Source organism: Parasteatoda tepidariorum, chromosome 9, assembly GCF_043381705.1.
Source record: "Parasteatoda tepidariorum isolate YZ-2023 chromosome 9, CAS_Ptep_4.0, whole genome shotgun sequence".
Lineage (NCBI taxonomy): Eukaryota > Metazoa > Arthropoda > Arachnida > Araneae > Theridiidae > Parasteatoda > Parasteatoda tepidariorum.
The window spans coordinates 79,188,593-79,208,411 of record NC_092212.1 but is presented as its reverse complement, the minus strand read 5'-3'; the positions used below and the strand labels follow the sequence as shown (position 1 = coordinate 79,208,411).

Sequence of the window (19,819 nt, the reverse complement as noted above, 5' to 3'; positions counted from 1 at the left end):
TTTCCAAGTATTTATATGTTATAATTTCAAGAATAGGCTTGTTTTTAAATATTTGTATGGCTTATAAATTCATAAAGAGCATTAAAAAATAACCAAAATTAAGTGTTCCTTTACTGGGTGTTCATTCACTGGTAAGAGCTGTTCCTTCATTTGGTCTTCTTACTACTTGTTATTTGAACCTCCAAAACTTTAAAACCATATTATGTAAGTTCTCTAAATTTTTTTTTACATAAATTGCAATTAATAGCAAATATGTTGACACTGTCATTTAATTAAAATTACGAATTTTGAAATTAATATGATTTTTTAAAAGGCAAGCGAAGCTTAAGTGTTCCTTCACTGGTTAGTTTACCCTACATGAATTTTACAACATCCGAACTTGCAAGTTCATCATGGGAAGATGTCAAATGGATTGTTTCCTCCTGGATTAGTATGCCATCTGATAAGCAAAAGATTGTTAATGGGCCGTGTCTAATATTTTCCTTTTAAAATTCTTTGCTGAAGATATCATTAAATCACAATTGTCAAAATTTTTCTACTTTATTAAAAAAATTTAGCATTCATTAAGGCAATATAGTGAAAGATTTTTTAAAAATTTAAGTCATCTTATAAAGTTAGGTTCCAAACGTAATGTTTAATTGTCAAATTACTTCAGCAAGTGATTTAGTACTTTACATCATGCTGACAATAATTAGAAGTAATTGAACAGTACTGTATAAAACATCTGGACACCTTAGGCCGTTTGCGGCCCTTTTTCCATTCATCATTAGCTTGATCTTTGAGGTGCTTCGATGAGGTTGTGCAATGCAAATATATGTATATATACTCATATGTGGTGGTTATCTTAGCATCAGCACCGCCAGGGGCTCTAACTAATTCATCTGAGCAGGGGCGAAAGCGAGACGGAAAAGAGGAAAGGCTGGTAGTAAAACCATTTCAGTTATGGCTAGTTTTGGGGAGGAGTTTACTTACTATCTTTTTAAATTTTTCAACAATATCTACTTTATCTTGGAAAAGAAGCAGTTTTATATATATGCCAGAATTATAAAAGAAATCTTGATAGTTACAGATATTTCATTTTTTTCGAAAAAAATGCTGGAATGAAATGTTTTACGTACCAGGTTTTTCTCTTTTCCGTCTTGCTATATAAGGGCTTTCACCCATGCATCTGAGTGGGAATAATTAATAAATCGCCGAAGTGCAAATGAAAGGTGAAAGTTGGGGTTCAGTAACATTTAATGAGTGAAAATTAAAATAAAGTGGCGGGATTAAATAAATTTAAGAGAGAGAGGAGGTTTTTGTCGCAGACTGCCTTGCCTCGCCCCCCGAGTTTCTCAGGTGCACAGTAGCCACATAGCCTCAGGGAAAAGGAAAAATGCATGATAATAAATGCGCAAGAATATATACAAATATTTACAAATTTTACGGGACAAAACTCTATGAGACAGGAATAAAGCGGTTGCCGGGATATATATATATAGATATATATATCTATCTATCTATATATATATATTATATATAAAACTTGCAATGTAAATCCTGGTGGTAGTTACGTTAAAATGAAATAAGTAAATAAAATGAAATTTGCATAATTTCTCACATTTTTAGGCGCGTTTTGTATCACTGTACGTAATTCCTCATATTTTTTTTTTCGATTTTCATTTTTCCCGTTTAAAAGAGTTGCAGCGGCAGTTAGGCGCATTTGTTACAAGGACGTTTTAATCATTACAATAGCGTTTGAAGCGTTGCAAAGGCGTTTAAAGGGCATTAAATTGAGAAGTTTGCCTCTGCACAATTTAACGCATCTGCGCTGGTCACACAGCGACTAAAATAAAATTCAGCCCAAAGACGTTGTAGTTGAGTAGACGTTGTAGGTCTGAGTTTACATCATCAGACCAACGTGAGTGGCATAGTGTGATTCATATTTCTATGCCACCCAAAGTATGCCATATGCGTTAGCAATGAGAAAACTCTTATGAACTTTATCTGCAAAAAAGGTCTCAGCGACTAGAGTAATACTTAGCACAATGATGACAGCGTCACACGAGCAACACCAGTGTCATAAAAACATGACTCAAGTAGTCATATTTTTACTTCATATGAGTTGTTAGTGATGAAAAAAACATAAATGGTTACACTTACGAATTTCGTCTACAGCTGGCGACAAAAACAGAGTCACAGCGACTAGAATAATGCTCAGTACAAGGATGGTGATGGACACGGCCATCACCGTACACACAACTCTCCTCCGCCTCGCTTCTTTGGGTGTAAGTCCAGGTATATCTTTGAGTCCGAACTCAACTGCGACTATATCTGGTATAGAAACATTGCTGGACAATGTTTTGGTTGAGCTGCATCTTGATGAATGCTTATCACTTACACTCTGTGGTCTGGATCTTGGTGGTAACAGGTGCTTACCAGCCATGATAAGTCCAGATCTGTCGCTGATACTTCTTCTCACGCGTGGTCTGTATCTGGACTGTTTTGTTTCGATTGCTGATATAGACCTTCGAACTTTTTTCGTTCGTGGTCTGACTCGTCGTGGAACTGATAATTCACCATTTTCTTTCCTAGATTCTGAGTCACTGAGGTGACGGCAAATTCGTTGCCTGGATGGTGGTCTTCTGGAAGACCTAAGACTACTTTGACTGTTATTTCCATCGCCACGGTGAAGTCTGGCTTCTAACAAGTCGTGGTCCATGGATTCTATATCTGTTGGAAGTATCACATTTGGAACTTGGAGGATGGAAGTAAGTTCTTGGCTTCTGGACTTTTTAGCTTTATCCATTTTTTTACTAATTATATTGTTTTAATACTGCTGATGGCGTGTAAGCCACTTCTTTTATCGATATATATTTAAAAAAATTTGTTTTAAAAACTTCTAGTATTGTAAGTTTGAAAAAATGGTTTCAAAAAGGCATATGCTTATTGAAATAGATTCTTAGGCTATCATGGAAGAACTATAAAGAAGGCACACATGAATAAATGCAAAAGTGTTTTTCTCCGTTTTTCTAGTGGGCACAACAAACCTACACGTTTAAAATGTTCATGTTTGTAAAGTGTTTCTAAATATGAACTTAAAAATGATTTTCATGGAATCATCGAAATAGACAAGTTTAGACTATAAACGCTATAAATTCTAATATACAGTTAAGGGTGAATTATTAATTTTCTTTCTGTACAACAAATGATTATGACAATTTAAAAAAATCGGAATATATCGTGATAATGGTATTGGTGTGATTACATAAACTGAGTATAGCAAAAATTTATATATATATATATTTCTGACTTTTAATTATTTTTAATTAGAAACTTTTGCAATAAAACTAATAATAATTTGGCAAAATATGTGCAAAAATAATTGATTTATATAAACTGAATCGTTAAACAAGTAATAACAAAAATCCAAAACAAAGAAGAAAACAAGCTAATTAAAAGACTACCTATATTTATTTTTTTAATCGCAATGAAAGAATATTTTATTCTCACATCATTTGCTTTTAATTTCGTAATGCTTACTCCAATTGGCAAATGCTTAATAGTTCATCATAAATTTTTTGTCTTATTTCCTTAATTCTACAAGTTTTAAAATTAGGTCAAAGTTTAAATAAAAAGTGAAGTGCAATTTAGAAAAACCTGAACCTCATTTTAAAACATAAACACATAAACTGTAAAAAGATAAACGTAAAAATGTTTTTTGTTTACTAAAAAATAATCTTATGTAAGATCTTTTCGATGCTAAAGCTAAGAAGTATTAAAACGTTTTTTTATTCAGAAATAATCTCTATCTAAACACTTTTTAATGCTAAAATGTATTTAAATGTTAGAGTCAGATATTAGAATACTCAGCACAATTTTACTCCCTGAACTAATATGAAGGTAAATTTACAAAACTGGAAGTTTCCCTAAGAAGAAATATAAAACTGAACTTTGATTCAATAGTTGCTTAATAGTTCAGTAAAAAAAAGCAATTTGTTTATGGACATGTTTGTTTACGTTTAATTTATAGAAAAGAAATCACTAAGTACTTTATAAAGCCAAAATTATTTACTCGGATTTGAAAGCCAGTCTATCCAATATAACTATAGTCCGTGAACACTTTTGGAGGTATGTAAACAACGTTAAACATTTCCTTATGAAGAGAATAAAACTGAACTTAGATTCACTAATAATTCAGTGTTGATCTACTAATTCACTGTTACTCTACTATACTGTTGATCTACTATAAAAATCAATGTGACGTCTTGTTTATTGAAAACTAATCAACACACACTTTTCGATGCTTATATATATTTAAATGTTTTACTAGAATTTGAAAACTAGACAATCTAGTATAGCTTTATGCATGAACACATTTGTAGGTAAGTTAACAACGCAGAACTTTTCTTCTTTATATAAATGACACTCAACCTTGATTCACTGTTCTTTCAATTTTCATCTGATATAAATGTTCATTAAAAAAACCCAGCTTCTATTACGATCTTTCACAGAAATATTTAGTCATCAACTTCTTAATTAATTATGAAAGTAAAATTGAAAATGCATTTCTTTTATAAAACAACTATCAAAATCTTCGAACTTCAATATATATCAGCAAAATGTTCCACTTACATATTATAAAATCGTTAAATTATTTTATCAAGCATTCACAACGCTACACAATATTTAGTTTATCATTGTCAGGGGTCATATTTTCCAGAGAAACTAGGAATAAACACTCCAACTTTAATTATAAAATATATTCAGCTTCACGGAAAATCAATAATGTTATTACTATTCAGAACAGCACTTTATCGAGAAAAGTTTCAACTATTTCATTATATCGCCTCATAATAATTTCAAAAATTGTTAAGCGGAAGCAGCATACCTGTCTTTACAAGGATGTTGTTATAAACATGATGATATATTGCAATCAATAATTCCTTAGCGTGCGTGTTACCATGGTAACGAAAAGCAGATGCAGTTGAGATTGGATGCTTGTAATCTGTAGTTTCAACAGGCAAGATCGCAATGGTTATTACCAGTTTTCATCTCCGACGCTTCAATTAAGAAAAAAATCATTTAACTGAATGTATTTGTGGAGAAATCCAGGTGGACGTTTCTCTAAGAAACCACTGAATGTTAATGACCAAAAAGACAGTCAAACATTTGCGAGCTGTCTTATAGATCGCATCTATTCCCATCTATTCTTGGAGCTCCCAAATTATCTCGCTCAGAAGGGAAAGAACTTTTCCTACGATGAGGCAAAAAGGAAAAAAAAATGAAAAAAAGATTTGTTTTACTACGAAAATAGTGACAAATTGAGTAAAGAAGAAGAAGAGAAAGTAAGAAAAAACATGACGTTAGTCTTTGGGCTAGACACCACTGACCTGAGAGGGAAAGTAAAGAAAAAGGTCTGGGACAAGAGCCAATAAAACGCCAGCTTCTGTCAGCTTCGAAGAGATCTTACCAATTGCTGAAAGGATTAAGTGCGATAGATAGCTCTTGTTTTTTTCTTCTCTTTCTTTTATCACATTGACTACAATTTTTAGAGAAATATATAGAATTGGGGTGAATGGTTGATTCAAACCATTAATAAATCAAAAAATTTAAAGCAGCTTTAAATCCAGTTGATACATTAGTTAGAATTTAGTTAATTAAAATTATAATCATTTGATAAATAATTAGATTGAATTAAAGAAATAAATTGACTGATGGTTTGAATTGACTTGTGGCTGTGTGATATGAATCAGTTCATTATGCTAGGTTGATAAAATATTACGTTGGTTTAAAAAAATACGCAGATTTCTTGTTGCACTGGTTTGAACCAGTCTATTCGAATAAATTGATTACTGATTTTCACAAAGCTGTGTAACATAAATCTGTTTATTATAATCCGTTGATAAAAAAAACGTTGATTTTCAGAAATACGTTGATTTTATGTTGCACTGGTTTGAATCACTTGATATGGTTAATTGATCTCCGATTTCCTAAGTTATTAACTGATTTGATTTCTGATATCAATCAGAGAATTATAACCTATTAAGTGACCCATTGCATACGTATACGTAGATTCAAATTAAAAAAAACAATTATTGACAATTATTAGAATTGTTTAATTTACACTGTTACTTCAGATGTTGAGAAAGTTGAAAAGATAAATAAATTGTTCTTAATCATCAGACATGACTACTATCATGACGCGAACGACGTTGTGTGTAACTTTACGCCTTTTTAATAGATCGTTTTATGTATCTTATAAAGTGGTACTTTGGTTAAGGCACTAAACTGTCATTGTGAATAACCGGGGTTCGATTCCCAGCGGCGGCTTGAGGTCCACCCAGCTTCAGATCAATGGGCACCAGCTTGTCTAGGAAGTAAAGACGTGCGCATTACTGACCACATTGCTACAATCATGCTGTTGGTCTAGATATTGTGGAGCTTTTACCTTCAAGCCTGTCTGGTCCACAACGGGCTGTTGCGAGAATTAAAAAAAATCATTTTAGGAAAAAGAATGCGAAGAAAGTTAAATATCTTTTTAGAAAAAAAAATGTGTTTAGTTGAATCAAAGAGTACAACGCTGTTTAAGTGAAATAATGTCATGTAATAATGCGTTTATATGAATTTCATATGAATGTCACTGGATGCTTTAATGTAAATACTATAGAATTCTTGAGTAGATTCTGCAGATTGTAGTTTACCTGAGTTCGAAATCTAATTGCTTATGCAAAATTTTACAGAAAAAAAAATCGGCCTTAACTGCAACGCATTAAAATTTAGTGCAGTTTGAATAGGTGAAAGAGCGTTATTGAAGTTAAAAGAAAAAAATATCACCGATTTTAAATTTTTTTTTACTAGTTTCAAACTAATATTAAGTTGTCACTGTCCAATTTATATGAAGCGTTTATTGAAACTGCGCAAATACGCATACGCTTATAATTACATTTATTAAAATTAACATATCATAGTACAAATCATTTGCTTAATAATAAAATTGATCATGACGACATATCCACAAATAACATTTTCTGAGAAATGCACTAAAATTTGACGTCCATAAAACATGAAGGTACAGGCAGTGGGGTTTGGTATTTAATACTTAATCGATCATAAATCAGTCGTAATTTCTTTAAAAGACATCTAAGAAACCACTTTATATAATGCGTGTCTCAAACGCTTTTTCTAATGATATAGATAACGATGTTAGGATGAATAAGACTCATCGGTACATCTATTTTATATCGATTAATATGGGCAGATCTATATCTATATTAATTATCGATTCTATTATCGATTTATATTAATTATCGATTCTATTATCGATCTATATTAATTATCGATTCTATTATCGATCTATATTAATTATCGATTATATACGGGCAGATCTCTAAAACCTTTAACTTTTGATAATAAAAAAAAATAATAGGCACACTATTTTCCCACCTCCAGAATTGTTTGAAAATGTATAAAATATCAGAAAATAATCGTGAACATCGAAAATTTTAATGCCCTTATAAGTATAAACAAAAAATTAAAATTTTAGAACTAATTTTTCTGGGTTTATAATCACAAACTGTCATTCGGTGAGGTTACAGTTGCGATGTCAAGACCGTAATCAGACGCAGATCTAAAAAGTAAATGTTAACCCTTTAATGGGTCCCTTATTTCTAGTAAAAGTAAATTAAAGTATTTTTGGAATTGAAATTGTTTTAAGAACAGTAATTGATATAAAAACGCAAACTCTTTTAGTTTATAAAAATGCCATTTTTTTGGTGGTAAATATATTTAACATGACCTATTAGGAACTTACTGACTTTTATTTTTCTTTATTTATAAAATAAATTCCTTAAATGCTACAAACTTCAAAAGGAATTATGTATTTTATAACTTTTATACGTTTTTTAAAAGTGACAAATGGTTACCAATTTTATTCAAACTCACTTCAAGAAAGCTGAAGTTAGTGAAAAATGGAAATCTAAATTAAAAGTGGTAAAACGTGGTGGTAAGTATACTTACCACGGCCTTCAAAAGGGTTAAAATCAATCAAAATTTTGATCACACGTTTGACATTGCCTAATTTATTTTCTGTGTTGTGTGCTTCGCATTGCGTTGCATCTGAGTAAAGTTTTCGATCTATTCTCTAGAATTGTCCAGACAGTAACCCTGTCAAACCGTAACCTCAGGATTAATTAATTGAATTTAACACATCAGAACTTAGTTTTTTCCCTAAGTTTTACTAATTGAAGATATTTCTTGACTGAAAATAATTAAAGTAAACCTTTTTATACATTTTATAACAATTTAACTTAATATTAAAATTTTTCAATTCATTTATGATACTAATAATTTTTGATGAAAAATAAAGGGTTAATATGGATGAAATTATTAAAAAAAAATTGCTCAATAAAAGAAAAATAGGTTCAATAAGTTTATATGTTTATTAAATAAATGATACTTTTGTCGTTTTTATGATTTTTAATGAAATGTATAATAAACCTGGAAAAATTAGTTCAAAGATTTCAATTTTTTGTTTATACTTATAAGGGCATTAAAATTTTCGATATTCACGATTATTTTCTGATATTTTATACATTTTGATACAATTCTGGGGGTGTAAAATAGTGTGCCTATTATTTTTTACTATTATTTTTTTATTATCAAAAGTTAAAGATTTTAGAGATCTGCCCTTATATAAATAACGATTACTATACTTCACTTTCAAGAATACTTAAATAATTATTTGTTGCGAATTTTTAGGTATCTTTAAAATAACTTTTAAGAAAGTTATTTTAAAAATCCATGACTATAGAAACATTATGCTCATGATGAATGGAATGTAAAAATATCAAAATAATTAGTTAAAAATTCATTAAAAAATAATGAATCTCGAGAGATAAAAATCAACAAAAACCATCGAGAAAAAAAATCATCGAACTTTTCAGTATTATAATTCTTCTTCTTTTAATATAACTGGGTAAAACACTTATCTTTTTCTTATTAAATTCAGAGATGCTGCTTTGCTCCACTTTACAAAAAATATTTTCTAATGATAAAGAAATTTCTTACTATATATAAAATTCTAATGATGGTGTCGCAGTTTTCCATTGTTGTCGGTGCATTTTTATTGGCCAGAAAATCACGTGGTGTGATCAAGTTTANTTTCTAATGATAAAGAAATTTAAGTTATATTAAGTTAAGTATTTTTCATTTTGAGTAATTTTTTCACCACATCGTTGCAGTTATGTGACAATTGTGCTGACAATTAAATTGTTATCAATTAAAGATTGCATTAATAAAATTTAATGCTATAAAGAGTATAATACGTATTAATTTTTCAAAAAAAAAAATAAATAAACGAAATTATTAATGTTGAAGTGCATTTGATGTTTAAAATTAATTATCTTCAGCAAGCATAATAATAATTCTCTTCTGAAAGATGTGCAAATTCACCCACGTTGGGAACCTAGGTCAGACAAAAAACAAAAATTGAAATAATTGCTCTACCAAAATGTTTGTTTTTGATGAAAGAAGCTTTTCTTTAAATATGACAATTTTTTAAATTATAGTTCATTAAAATGTTAAGACTAGCAGAAAGTTCCGGCCGTGAAAATACACTCCCTCTTTTACAGTATTTCAAAGGATTCTTTCATAAAAAAGTGGTAGGGTATTTACCCTTTAACTCAATGTTAATATTCTAGCTTAAAGAGACTTAGCACATTGGCACATAAGAGCGTGTGCATACATGTTCTAGCTTGTAACGAAAGTACCCGAAAGAAAAAGAGGTACATCTAACATGTACATTTCAGAATAAATGCCTTATCACTTTTTAATAAAGAAATTTTTTGCCTCCTCGTATAATGAGGAGTGTTTTTGTTTGCGAACCACTTAAGAAATATATTTTTTGAAGCAATTGAAAATCATTAGTTGTTGGAGGATATGTTATTATTTACCCCTTTTTATTAAATCACGACATGTGTAGCTCTAAGCCAAATATATATATTTATAAAATTGATGTGTTTTTGTAATCTGAACTACATTGTACCTGAAAAATAATTGCAAAAATGAAAAAATTGTGAAACCACTTTTTCTTTTTCGAAGAAGAGGAAACGTTCTTTTAAAAGAACGCTAGGATATGCATAGATGCCAACTGCTTCGGATTCCACAAAAAATTTAAAAAATAGTAGAAGATTATAAACTAAAATTTGCTAATTTTTGGATAATTTCGCCAAATTTTTGAAAGGTTCAATGCTGCATAACTTTAACAAAGTGGTGTCTTATATAAGCCGTTAAATTATTTAAAAGTAGTAGTGGGTAAAAACCCTGTAAATCGAATTTACTAAACCAAGAATCACATATTCAGAGATTACCACTAGAAAATATTTATCAGCATCCCGGAGAAAATAAGCATCAACTTTCTAGCACGGAGCAAATACTTTTATAAAGTTAACGGGGATATTAAATAAATGATAGACTATTTAAATAAAAAGTTAGAAACCAAAACAAAAGCGAAACGAAATTTTAAAGATATGTAAGTTAGCAAAAACAGCACTCCATCAGGGGACACACTGCACAGGAGCCTTTCTGCAGTCAATGGTTAAACCAAATATCAAAAGTCTAAACCCAGGCCCATAATGAAGAACTTAAATAAGAAAATCCAATACCTCAAAAATTCAGATATTGAAATAACTATGTAAATCTGATGATACACAAAAAACGCAAGTCAGAAGTACACTGAGAAAACCCTAGTAAGGTTTAAATTTTTAATCATTGCATGTTTTACTCTCTTTCAAGTTTTTCGAAATGGGTCAGCCTTATATATTTTTAAAAATTTGTAAAGATCTAACAATTTATATTTTATTTGGCTATTTTAACTGTAACTTTATCTTTATATTTCATATAAGTAGACGTGTTCTTATTAGTGATTTCGCAGCGTGCTTCTGACTTGTGTTTTTTCTGTATCATCAGATTTACATCTTTATTTCAATATTTGAATTTTCGAGGTATTGCATTTTCTTATTTAGTTTTTTCCATTATGGAGACTCGGGGCACAGTCAGCTTTTGGTTTAATCACTGACTGCAGAAAATCTCCAGTGTGTTAGCAGACAGTGCATCCCTTGATGAAGTGCTGTTTTTGCTAACATACAAATCTTTAAAATTTTGTTTTGCTTATTTTTGGTTTCTAACTCTTTTTTTAAAATTGTTTACATAAGACAAATTTGGCTTTAGCTGCTTTCAGCGCTCTTCGATTTTGACTTTTTATTTTAAAGTTTTATCCTAAAATGTTTATCTTAAAATTTGTTGAAATCAATTTCATACTTTGATTGAATAAATGATTGACTATTAATTGGATATAAATTTAATGGTTTCGAAAATCATAAGTGGTAAAAAAATATTCCTACTCTCGGAACTCGTGTGACTCTTCCATGGAACCCTAGGGCTCCGTGGAACCTTTCCTTTTTTTGTTCCACTCTTTTACAACTTCTCGCATGTATATATGAATCGCACAAAATATGAATTCCTTCAATCGCAATTATTTGAACTTATTTTAGCATCTATAAAATTTTTTATCAAAGTGACTTAAAAATTTGTTTTAACACATTGCTGACCGGTCACGATTTAACTCGTGTTTTCGTGGCCAAGCGTTGGTGACCAGTCACGAGTCATAGCAATCATATCGGCAGTGATCTCGTGGTGACTATTTTAAAAAGTGGGGGTAATTTTTCTTACTCTTCAAGTTTTACTATTTAATTCTGCACCAATTTATTATAACTTTACGAAACCAGATATATTTTCAAAACTCTTGGTGCACCATTACACGTAGTTGATAATTATATTTTTTATAATACTAAAAAGAAATATTAACCCTTTTGAAGGCCGTGGTAAGTATACTTACCACCACGTTTTACCACTTTTAATTTAGGTTTCCATTTTTCAATAACTTCAGCTTTCTTGAAGTGAGTTTGAATAAAATTGGTAACCATTTGTCACTTTTAAAAAACGTATAAAAGTTATAAAATACATAATTCCTTTTGAAGTTTGTAGCATTTAAGGAATTTATTTTATAAATAAAGAAAAATAAAAGTCAGTAAGTTCCTAATAGGTCATGTTAAATATATTTACCACCAAAAAAATGGCATTTTTATAAACTAAAAGAGTTCGTGTTTTTATATCAATTACTGTTCTTAAAACAATTTCAATTCCAAAAATACTTTAATTTACCTTTACTAGAAATAAAGGGCCCGTTAAAGGGTTAAGAGTTAAATAATAAATAAAATTTTTTAAAGTTTATTTATATTGTTTTACTTCCACAGAAAAGTTGCCGGTCAACAATGTGTTAAGTATATTAGGCTGGTTATATTCTATTTAAAATAAAATGAATGCGGTCCAGAAATCTATACAAAATAACGAAGCCTCTCAATTTTCTTTAAGATTTTTTTTAAAGTAAGAAAACAAAAGAAACAAAACAAAATGGGAAAGAAAGTGCTTTCCTCAGCATTTTTCTTTTTTTTTTCTGTTTTGTTCCACTTCAATTTTTTTACACCTTTTTGCAATCTTTCAAAATCTGAATCCAATCAATTGTAACCGGCCACTCTATCGACATGGTCCTGCCACTCACAGTCATAAAAAAAGAAAGAAAAAAAAAGAAAAAAAAAAAAAGAAAAAAAAAAAGAGCNAGACTCCGTCTAAAAAAAAAAAAGAAAAAAAAAAAAGGAGTTTTCGGAAAAGACCAAAAGAATTTTAGACTGAATAGGGGGCGAAGTAAATTGGAAGTATCTCCTGTGATGCGTCGTTGGAAAGAGGGGGAGGAGGGTCAGCCACGATGCGGTGATGCTGTTTCAAGAACGTAAAGAGGATGAAATTCTATTTTTAGAAACTGCTCCAAACGGGAGATCCTACTCCTTAGGACTGGTTTATTTTTGGAGGACTCAGGTGTAGTGGCGGGGGTGTAATGGTGTGGGGGAGTCGTCGAGTTGTGGGTGGAGCTTATTCAAGGTAAAGGATGCTGGAGTAGAATAGGCGGGGGAAGAATTGGTTATTGATAGGAATTCGATAAAATGTAAGATAATGTATTGAGGGCAGAGGAAACTTTTGGTGTCATTCGCAGCTTTGAGATTCAAAATTTTATCGAGTGTGTGTTGAAGGACGTTGTGGAAATTGTGTTATCTCGGAAAGTTTTAGGTGAAGGGTTTGAAAGAATTTTTGATTGAGTTTAAGAGAGTGATTTTTATGTAATTATCTCACTCTTTAACGGTGTTAAAAGCGTAGTATTTGGATATAATAATGGCTTTCATAGCCGTAAAATTTTTATCTTGTATGGGACAGATTATAACTTCTTTTTTTACTTCCCTTTTAAGTACTTTATTCCGCTATTGTTTAGTACTCTTTTTTTTTAAAAGTTGAGATACACTTTAGTTTTGTGTACTTACTTACACGCTGAAGTTTCAGCATAATTTATTATATTGAATTATCACAGTCTTTTGCAGTGTTACTGCTTCGTTTGGTTTTCATAGCAGGGAAAGTTTTTATCTCGTATTGGATAGATGATAATTTTCCTTTTATCTTCCTTCGGGTACTCTTTTTCTGCTGTTGTGCTCGATATTTAAGTACCTGTTATAAAAGTTGGGATGGACTTTTATGCATCGACTTACTTGTTGAAGTTTTATCATAATTCATAATATTTCGGCATAACACTTTCACATACAATAAAGTGTATCAGTGCTTTATTTGGATAGAATAATGGCAAATTATAGTAGTAACTGTTTTATCTTGTGGGACTGATTGTTGTTATTCACACCCTTTAAGTATTTTATTATGATATTGTGCTCCACATCTAAGTACCCTTTTTTAAGTACAAAAAGGTACGTTTGTGGACTTCCTACCTGTTAGAAAATATATTACAATATTGAAATATCGCTTTATTTCACATAGTTAAGCGCTTATGAGCTTCTTTGAATAACATGATGGTTCTACATAAAGTTTTATATCGTATGGGAGAGATTATAGTTTTTTTTAGAAAATCTCCCTTCCAGTGCCCCTTCTCCCTTCCCTCACGTGCTAGCATAAAGCCGTATCAATCTGGGTAAAAAGATAAAACTGGTAATCAAAGTAATTCTTCAGCAGTTTATTTGTGGGCGGAGTTATAATTGTTTGATTTATTTAATTCACCATTACTTTAGTTCAAAATAAAACTATTTAGTTATACTTTGATCTAACATTGATTATATATATGATTAAACTAACAATAATCAAAGTAAAAGCAAAGTAAGTCTGTCAAATTAGCAACGACTACATTTAAGTTACCGTTTTTAATTTAATTACATCCTGATTCTGATTTTGTACGAATGCTTTTCTGAATCACCCGTCCCCAAGGGGTTAAAGTTGAGATATACTTTAATTTTAAGTATATATTTACTATTTCAAGTTTTATCATATTTCCTAACATTGAATTATTACAGTCTTTGACAGAGTTAAATATATTGCTGACTTTTTTTAAAATTTATTGCAGTGGCTTTTACAGCAAGAAAAGTTTTATCTCTTTCGGGACAGATACATATTTTTAAAATTCCCTTTAAGTACTTTATTCCGTTAGTGTGTTTGGTATTGAAGTACTGTTTCTGAAAGTTTTTATACTATTGACTTTAACTTACTCTCTGAAGTCATAGCATTATTCTACATTGAATAAATTGTAACACTTATTAACGAAATTCAAGTTTGGTTGTACTGTAATATAGAAATAATATTGGTACACATCGCTGATTGATTCATCAACAACTAACAATGCTAATCACTAACTGCTTATTTGTCGATAGTTATAAATTAAAAAAGAAAAATAATTATTAATAATTAATTTAAAAAACTTATGACTTTATCTGTTTGTTTATGTTTTCACCTGTCCATTTTATCCCTGTTCTATCCCTTTTACCGCAATATTATTTAGCTACCTAATATTAAGTTTACTAACCCAAATAATTTTAATATCGATGGCCTTTCATTCAGATTGTAATCATATAATTTACGGAGGTGGTTTTTTTGGCCAGGTACTCCGGTGCACCAAGTATTAGTTTCCGCAGATATGTCATGATAAACCTTCTAAAAAATAGCAAAATCCGTCTAATATTTGCAAATTTAGTCTGTAGTTATTTACCGTGGCCAGATGGACAAGCCATGTAAAATTAGCGTGGCTTTCAACGTGTTAACAATATTCGTCATTTGTTTTGAGATTCGGATGAGCATCAAATTGACCTCAAATGTCGGTTTTTGAGGTAAGTCCAAAATCCGGTTGCTTTAATAATCTTCTCTCTACTACCATATCATTTTATATACTTTTTTTTCATAATTGTAGCAGTAGTAAAACTTCGACTTCATGCAATATATGCAACATCGTCTGAGAAAGAGAGCAATTAAAACTGTTATTGAAATATATATTATTACTTTTTTTTTTAATTTAAAAAGTGGTAACACTAATAAAATGGAATAATACATTTTTAATTAAATGGTTTCAATGGCATTCCCATACCTGCAAACTTTCACTTTTTCTGAGAATGAACAATTACCGAAAAACAACCTTACTCAAAAATATATTTATATTTTGACTTGGTTAAAATTCGCTATTCGTAGAATGGTAGAAAACTTATAAATCTCGGTGCGCTGCCGCGAAGCGGCATTAACCGATTCATCTGTAGTAGTAATTCGATGATGAGGAGTAGTGAGGTGGAGTGGAGATGGGGGGAAGAGGTGGTGCTTTGCACCAAAAATCGAGAGTGTATTTCTAGGGCAACGTCATATCCCTAAGGAAAAAGGCAGGGATTGGGCTAAATTTAGTGTTGTCGTCAATTAATTCAATATCTAGGAGTGAGTTAAAATTGCTGGTGGTACAGGTTTTTGCTTCATCGTAGAAATTTTGGTTTAAATTTTTTATATAGACGTTGATGTCATCAATTTTAAGATCCTTTTTTATACTATCATACCTGCCAACTCTTCCGGATTTTCCGGAAGATTTTATTTTCATATTTAAAGTGGTAGCAATACTTAGGTCATTCCAATTAACTTTTTGAATCATAATGATAATTATAAATGAGTTTGACCACCACTACATATAAATAATTACAATAAATATATGAAAGCATAATAATCCTTGCGCAAGCGAATTTCAACGGGATCAAAATATAAATATATTTTTGAGTCAGATTGTTTTTCGTTTTACTACCACTCTGAAAATCCATTATCGGAAAGAGTGAAAGTTGGCAGGTATATACTATTATTGCCAATCACTATCCGTAAAACTAATATGCCTTTATATATTTGTTGTAATTTTTTAAACGTAGTGGTGGTCAAACTTATTTATAATAATTATTATTATTCAAAAATTTTAATGACATGACATGAGTTTCGGTACCACTTTAAATACATAATTAAAATCTTCCGGAAAAACCGGAAGAGTTGGCAGATATGCATTCCGTTTTTAACATCATATAAATGATATAAAAGTTATAGAAGAAGATTAACAAACCTTAATTAAATATTTTATCAGAATAAATATTTTAATAGGAATCGTGAGCACTGGTAAAAACTTGAAAAAGTGGTCTCAATTTGATGTAAAAAAGAAGTCAAAATTTTTTTTCTGCATTTACACAGAATAAATCCCTTAACACACAGATTTTTTGAAAAAAACGGGCCAAATTTTTTATTTATTTTATTTAACAAAACACCCTTTAGAACATTGTATTTTCTTTTGGTGGCCAATTTTGATATACTGCGCTTTTGTTCCATGGAAAAAGGCTATATTCAGAGATGCCAACTGCTCTGGACACGCCAAAATCATAAAAAACGGTAAATAACTGCAAATTAAATTTTTGCAAATATTTAACTATTTTTAAAAGGTATAGCACAACATAAGTACTGTAAAGTGGTGAATTATATAAGCCAACGAATGATTTAGAAATAGCGGTTGATAAAAATCTACTCAATTGAATTTATTAAACCAAGAATCACAATTGATAAACAACCACTTTAAAATATATATTAAATATCCGGAGCAAGTTGGTATCTCTGTATATTTTATTCTTGAATAAATAAGTTTTATAGCTTACAATCCTATGCAAATGATAAATATCAATAAAACGAATTTTTTTCTTAGGTTTCACATTCTTATTTTCAATTCTCGATTATATTCGAGTGTGAAAAATTATAGCAGCATAAAATATTTCGCCGCTCGAATTATCTCGAGTGTGCACAATTTGGCCTGTTTAACGCGCTCGAATTTGGTCGAGCGCGCAAATCAAGGGGTTGAGTAAGTCCAAAATTCTGCTGTTTTAGTGTTATACTTTTTTTTCATACACGTAGCAGTAGTGATTCTTTTCATACACGTAGCAGTTTCTGCTACTTGATTCATTAGAAGGAAAAAACTCAATCCTTTCATATCACAGTACGAAATATTAATCATTAATTTTTTTTTATTTTTTACAAGTGGTAAAAATAATAAAATGGAATAGACTATTTCCAATTAAATAGACTCAATAGTATTCCGTTTTTAACACTAAATGATATAAAAGTCATAGAAGACCTTAATTAAATATTTTATCACCATAAATATTTTAATAGGAATCGTAAGCAATAGTAAAAGCATGAAAAAGTGGTCTCAATCAGGGGTGAAAGCGAGACGGAAAAGAGAACAGGCTGGTAGTAAAACGATTTTAGCTATTCCTTTTTTAAACAATTAACAATATCTATTTTATCATGAAACGAAGCAGATTTATATATATGTTAAAATCTTAAAGAAATCTTGATAGCTACAGATATTTCATTTTTCACGGAAAAAAATGCTATAATAAAATATCTTTCGTACCACTTTTTCATATTTTCCGTCTTGCTATATAAGGGCTTTCAGCCATGGTCTCAATTTGAAATAAAAAAGGAGCTAAAATTTTTCTTCTTCCGTATTTACATAGAATTAATAATTAATAGCTTGTGACTTTAGACCCAGTTACATTTACTTAGAGTTTTTAAAATATTCTGGTAGTTCCATATATAAGAAAATACATTTTTTTAAAAATCTTAATATTACACCCACGTTTTTTGTTTTTCCAGGTGCATCAGAATCTGATTTAATTCAAATCGATTTCACCAATATTTTGCGCATTTCCTTCCAGCCAAACATAAAAAATGATATGTGTCATTAACTCGTAATTCACGTTTAGGATTTTGTCCGAAAAAAGCATATTTCTATCAGGACAGTGGAAAAACCGGAAGAAATTTTTCAAATGGAAGAAACTGGATGAATCAGACAGTGGTTTGCAACTGGCGGTCCGCGAAGCCCTTTTTTGTGACCCGCGAACTAAAATACACTCTGTAACAAAAAAAATCGACGCACCAAGAAGGAGTTGTCCGATTGAAACGAAAATTGGTGGATAGGAAGACAATGTACAGAATAGTAAATGATTAAAATTTCAGAACAATTGAATAATTTATTGCAGAGTTACAATAACAAGTTCAATAAGGTGTTGACCCGAATCTAGCCTGGATACAAGCTGACACACGGCGTGGCATAGACCAATAAAGCTCCCGGATGGTCTCTTGCGGTATTTCCTGCCAAATTCGATCTAATTGTCGAACTAGGTCATCAACATTTCGCGCCAGATGCAATCGCCTTCCCATCATATACCAGACATGCTCGATGGGTGAGAGATCTGGTGATCTGGCAGGCCAAGGAAGAGTTTGACAAGCTTGCAGACAGTTCATAGCAACACGTGCCGTATGTGGTCTGGCATTGCCCTGCTGAAACACCAGCCCAGGGAGCTGCGAAAGGAACGGCAGCAAAACAGGTCTTAGGATGTTGTCGACGCACCGCTGTGCAGTAAGTGTACCTCTAATGACGACCAAAGGGGTCCGGCTGTCAAAGGAAATGGCACCCCAGACCATAATGCCTTGTTGAGGGCCGGTGTGGCGTGCAATAGTGAAGGCAGGATTCCCCCTCTGCCCTGTGCGACTCCAAGCACGAGTTCGAAAATCGTCAGGACACAGTTGGAAGCGGGATTCGTCGCGAAAGACTATACTTCCCCAGTCGGCAACATTCCAGCCATATCTGTTCAAAACATTCATGCATACGAAATTTCAAAGCAATCGGATGATTGCTTCTTGGCGCGTCGATTTTCTTGTTATAGAGTGTATGTTAGTTGTCTTTTTTTTGCGGATAATTTTCGTAGAAAATCTATATGGGTTTAAAATACTTTTCTCGTTAATAAAAACACAATTTCTTCGTTTCTGTGAAATTTATCATACCAACGGTGCAAAAAAAAATATTTCTCAGGTTTTTGATCCAAGAAAATATTTATTCAAATACAAAAATAATCGTGTATGTTGCTCTTTTTTATTTCATTTTTTTTGTATTTTGTGAATGCAATTTAGCAAGTGTGTATCAGAAATTTTCTCGAAGAAATTCTCCAATTTAACTTTTTGAAACCACTCATTTTGGACGAAAATGTTTACACACACATTTGTAAATTTTAAATGTAAATATCTATTCTCTGGTGGTTGCAGCAGACAAACCTCAATTTTGTTATTGAGTGCTACTATGTAAGTTTTATTACCAACCTTTTTAAAGTTTTATATCTTAACAATTAGATATCTGTTGCACATTATTGTTTAATACATGGGTGCACATTAAAGTTATTGTAGCCCGAATTTTTATTAATTATTTAATAATTTTTAAAATATTATTAATAACAATTAAATATTTTTAAAAATCTACTTCTTATTTTAATTTGTAATTCAATACTTTTGTTTTGTACAACTTGGTAAAAATCTGACAGTAATATTTAATGTTCCTTCAAACATAAAA

At 30.8% G+C, this 19,819-nt stretch overlaps 2 protein-coding genes across 2 annotated transcripts in view; both read right to left on the bottom strand.

Annotated features, from left to right (window-relative positions):
- Positions 1–19,819, bottom strand: part of LOC122270739 (probable serine/threonine-protein kinase DDB_G0282963) — a 582,082-nt gene that overhangs the window by 67,007 nt on the left and 495,256 nt on the right. The window lies entirely within an intron of this gene.
- LOC139426416 (uncharacterized) lies at positions 2,108–2,899 on the bottom strand. Its single transcript, XM_071185243.1, has one exon. The coding sequence runs from the start codon at positions 2,786–2,788 to the stop codon at positions 2,108–2,110; it is 681 nt and encodes a 226-aa protein (XP_071041344.1). The 5' UTR covers positions 2,789–2,899.

What these genes read in the sequence shown, in the direction of transcription:
- LOC139426416 (XM_071185243.1), bottom strand. Translation starts at nt 2,788, where the DNA reads ATGGATAAAGCTAAAAAGTCCAGAAGCCAAGAACTTACTTCCATCCTC.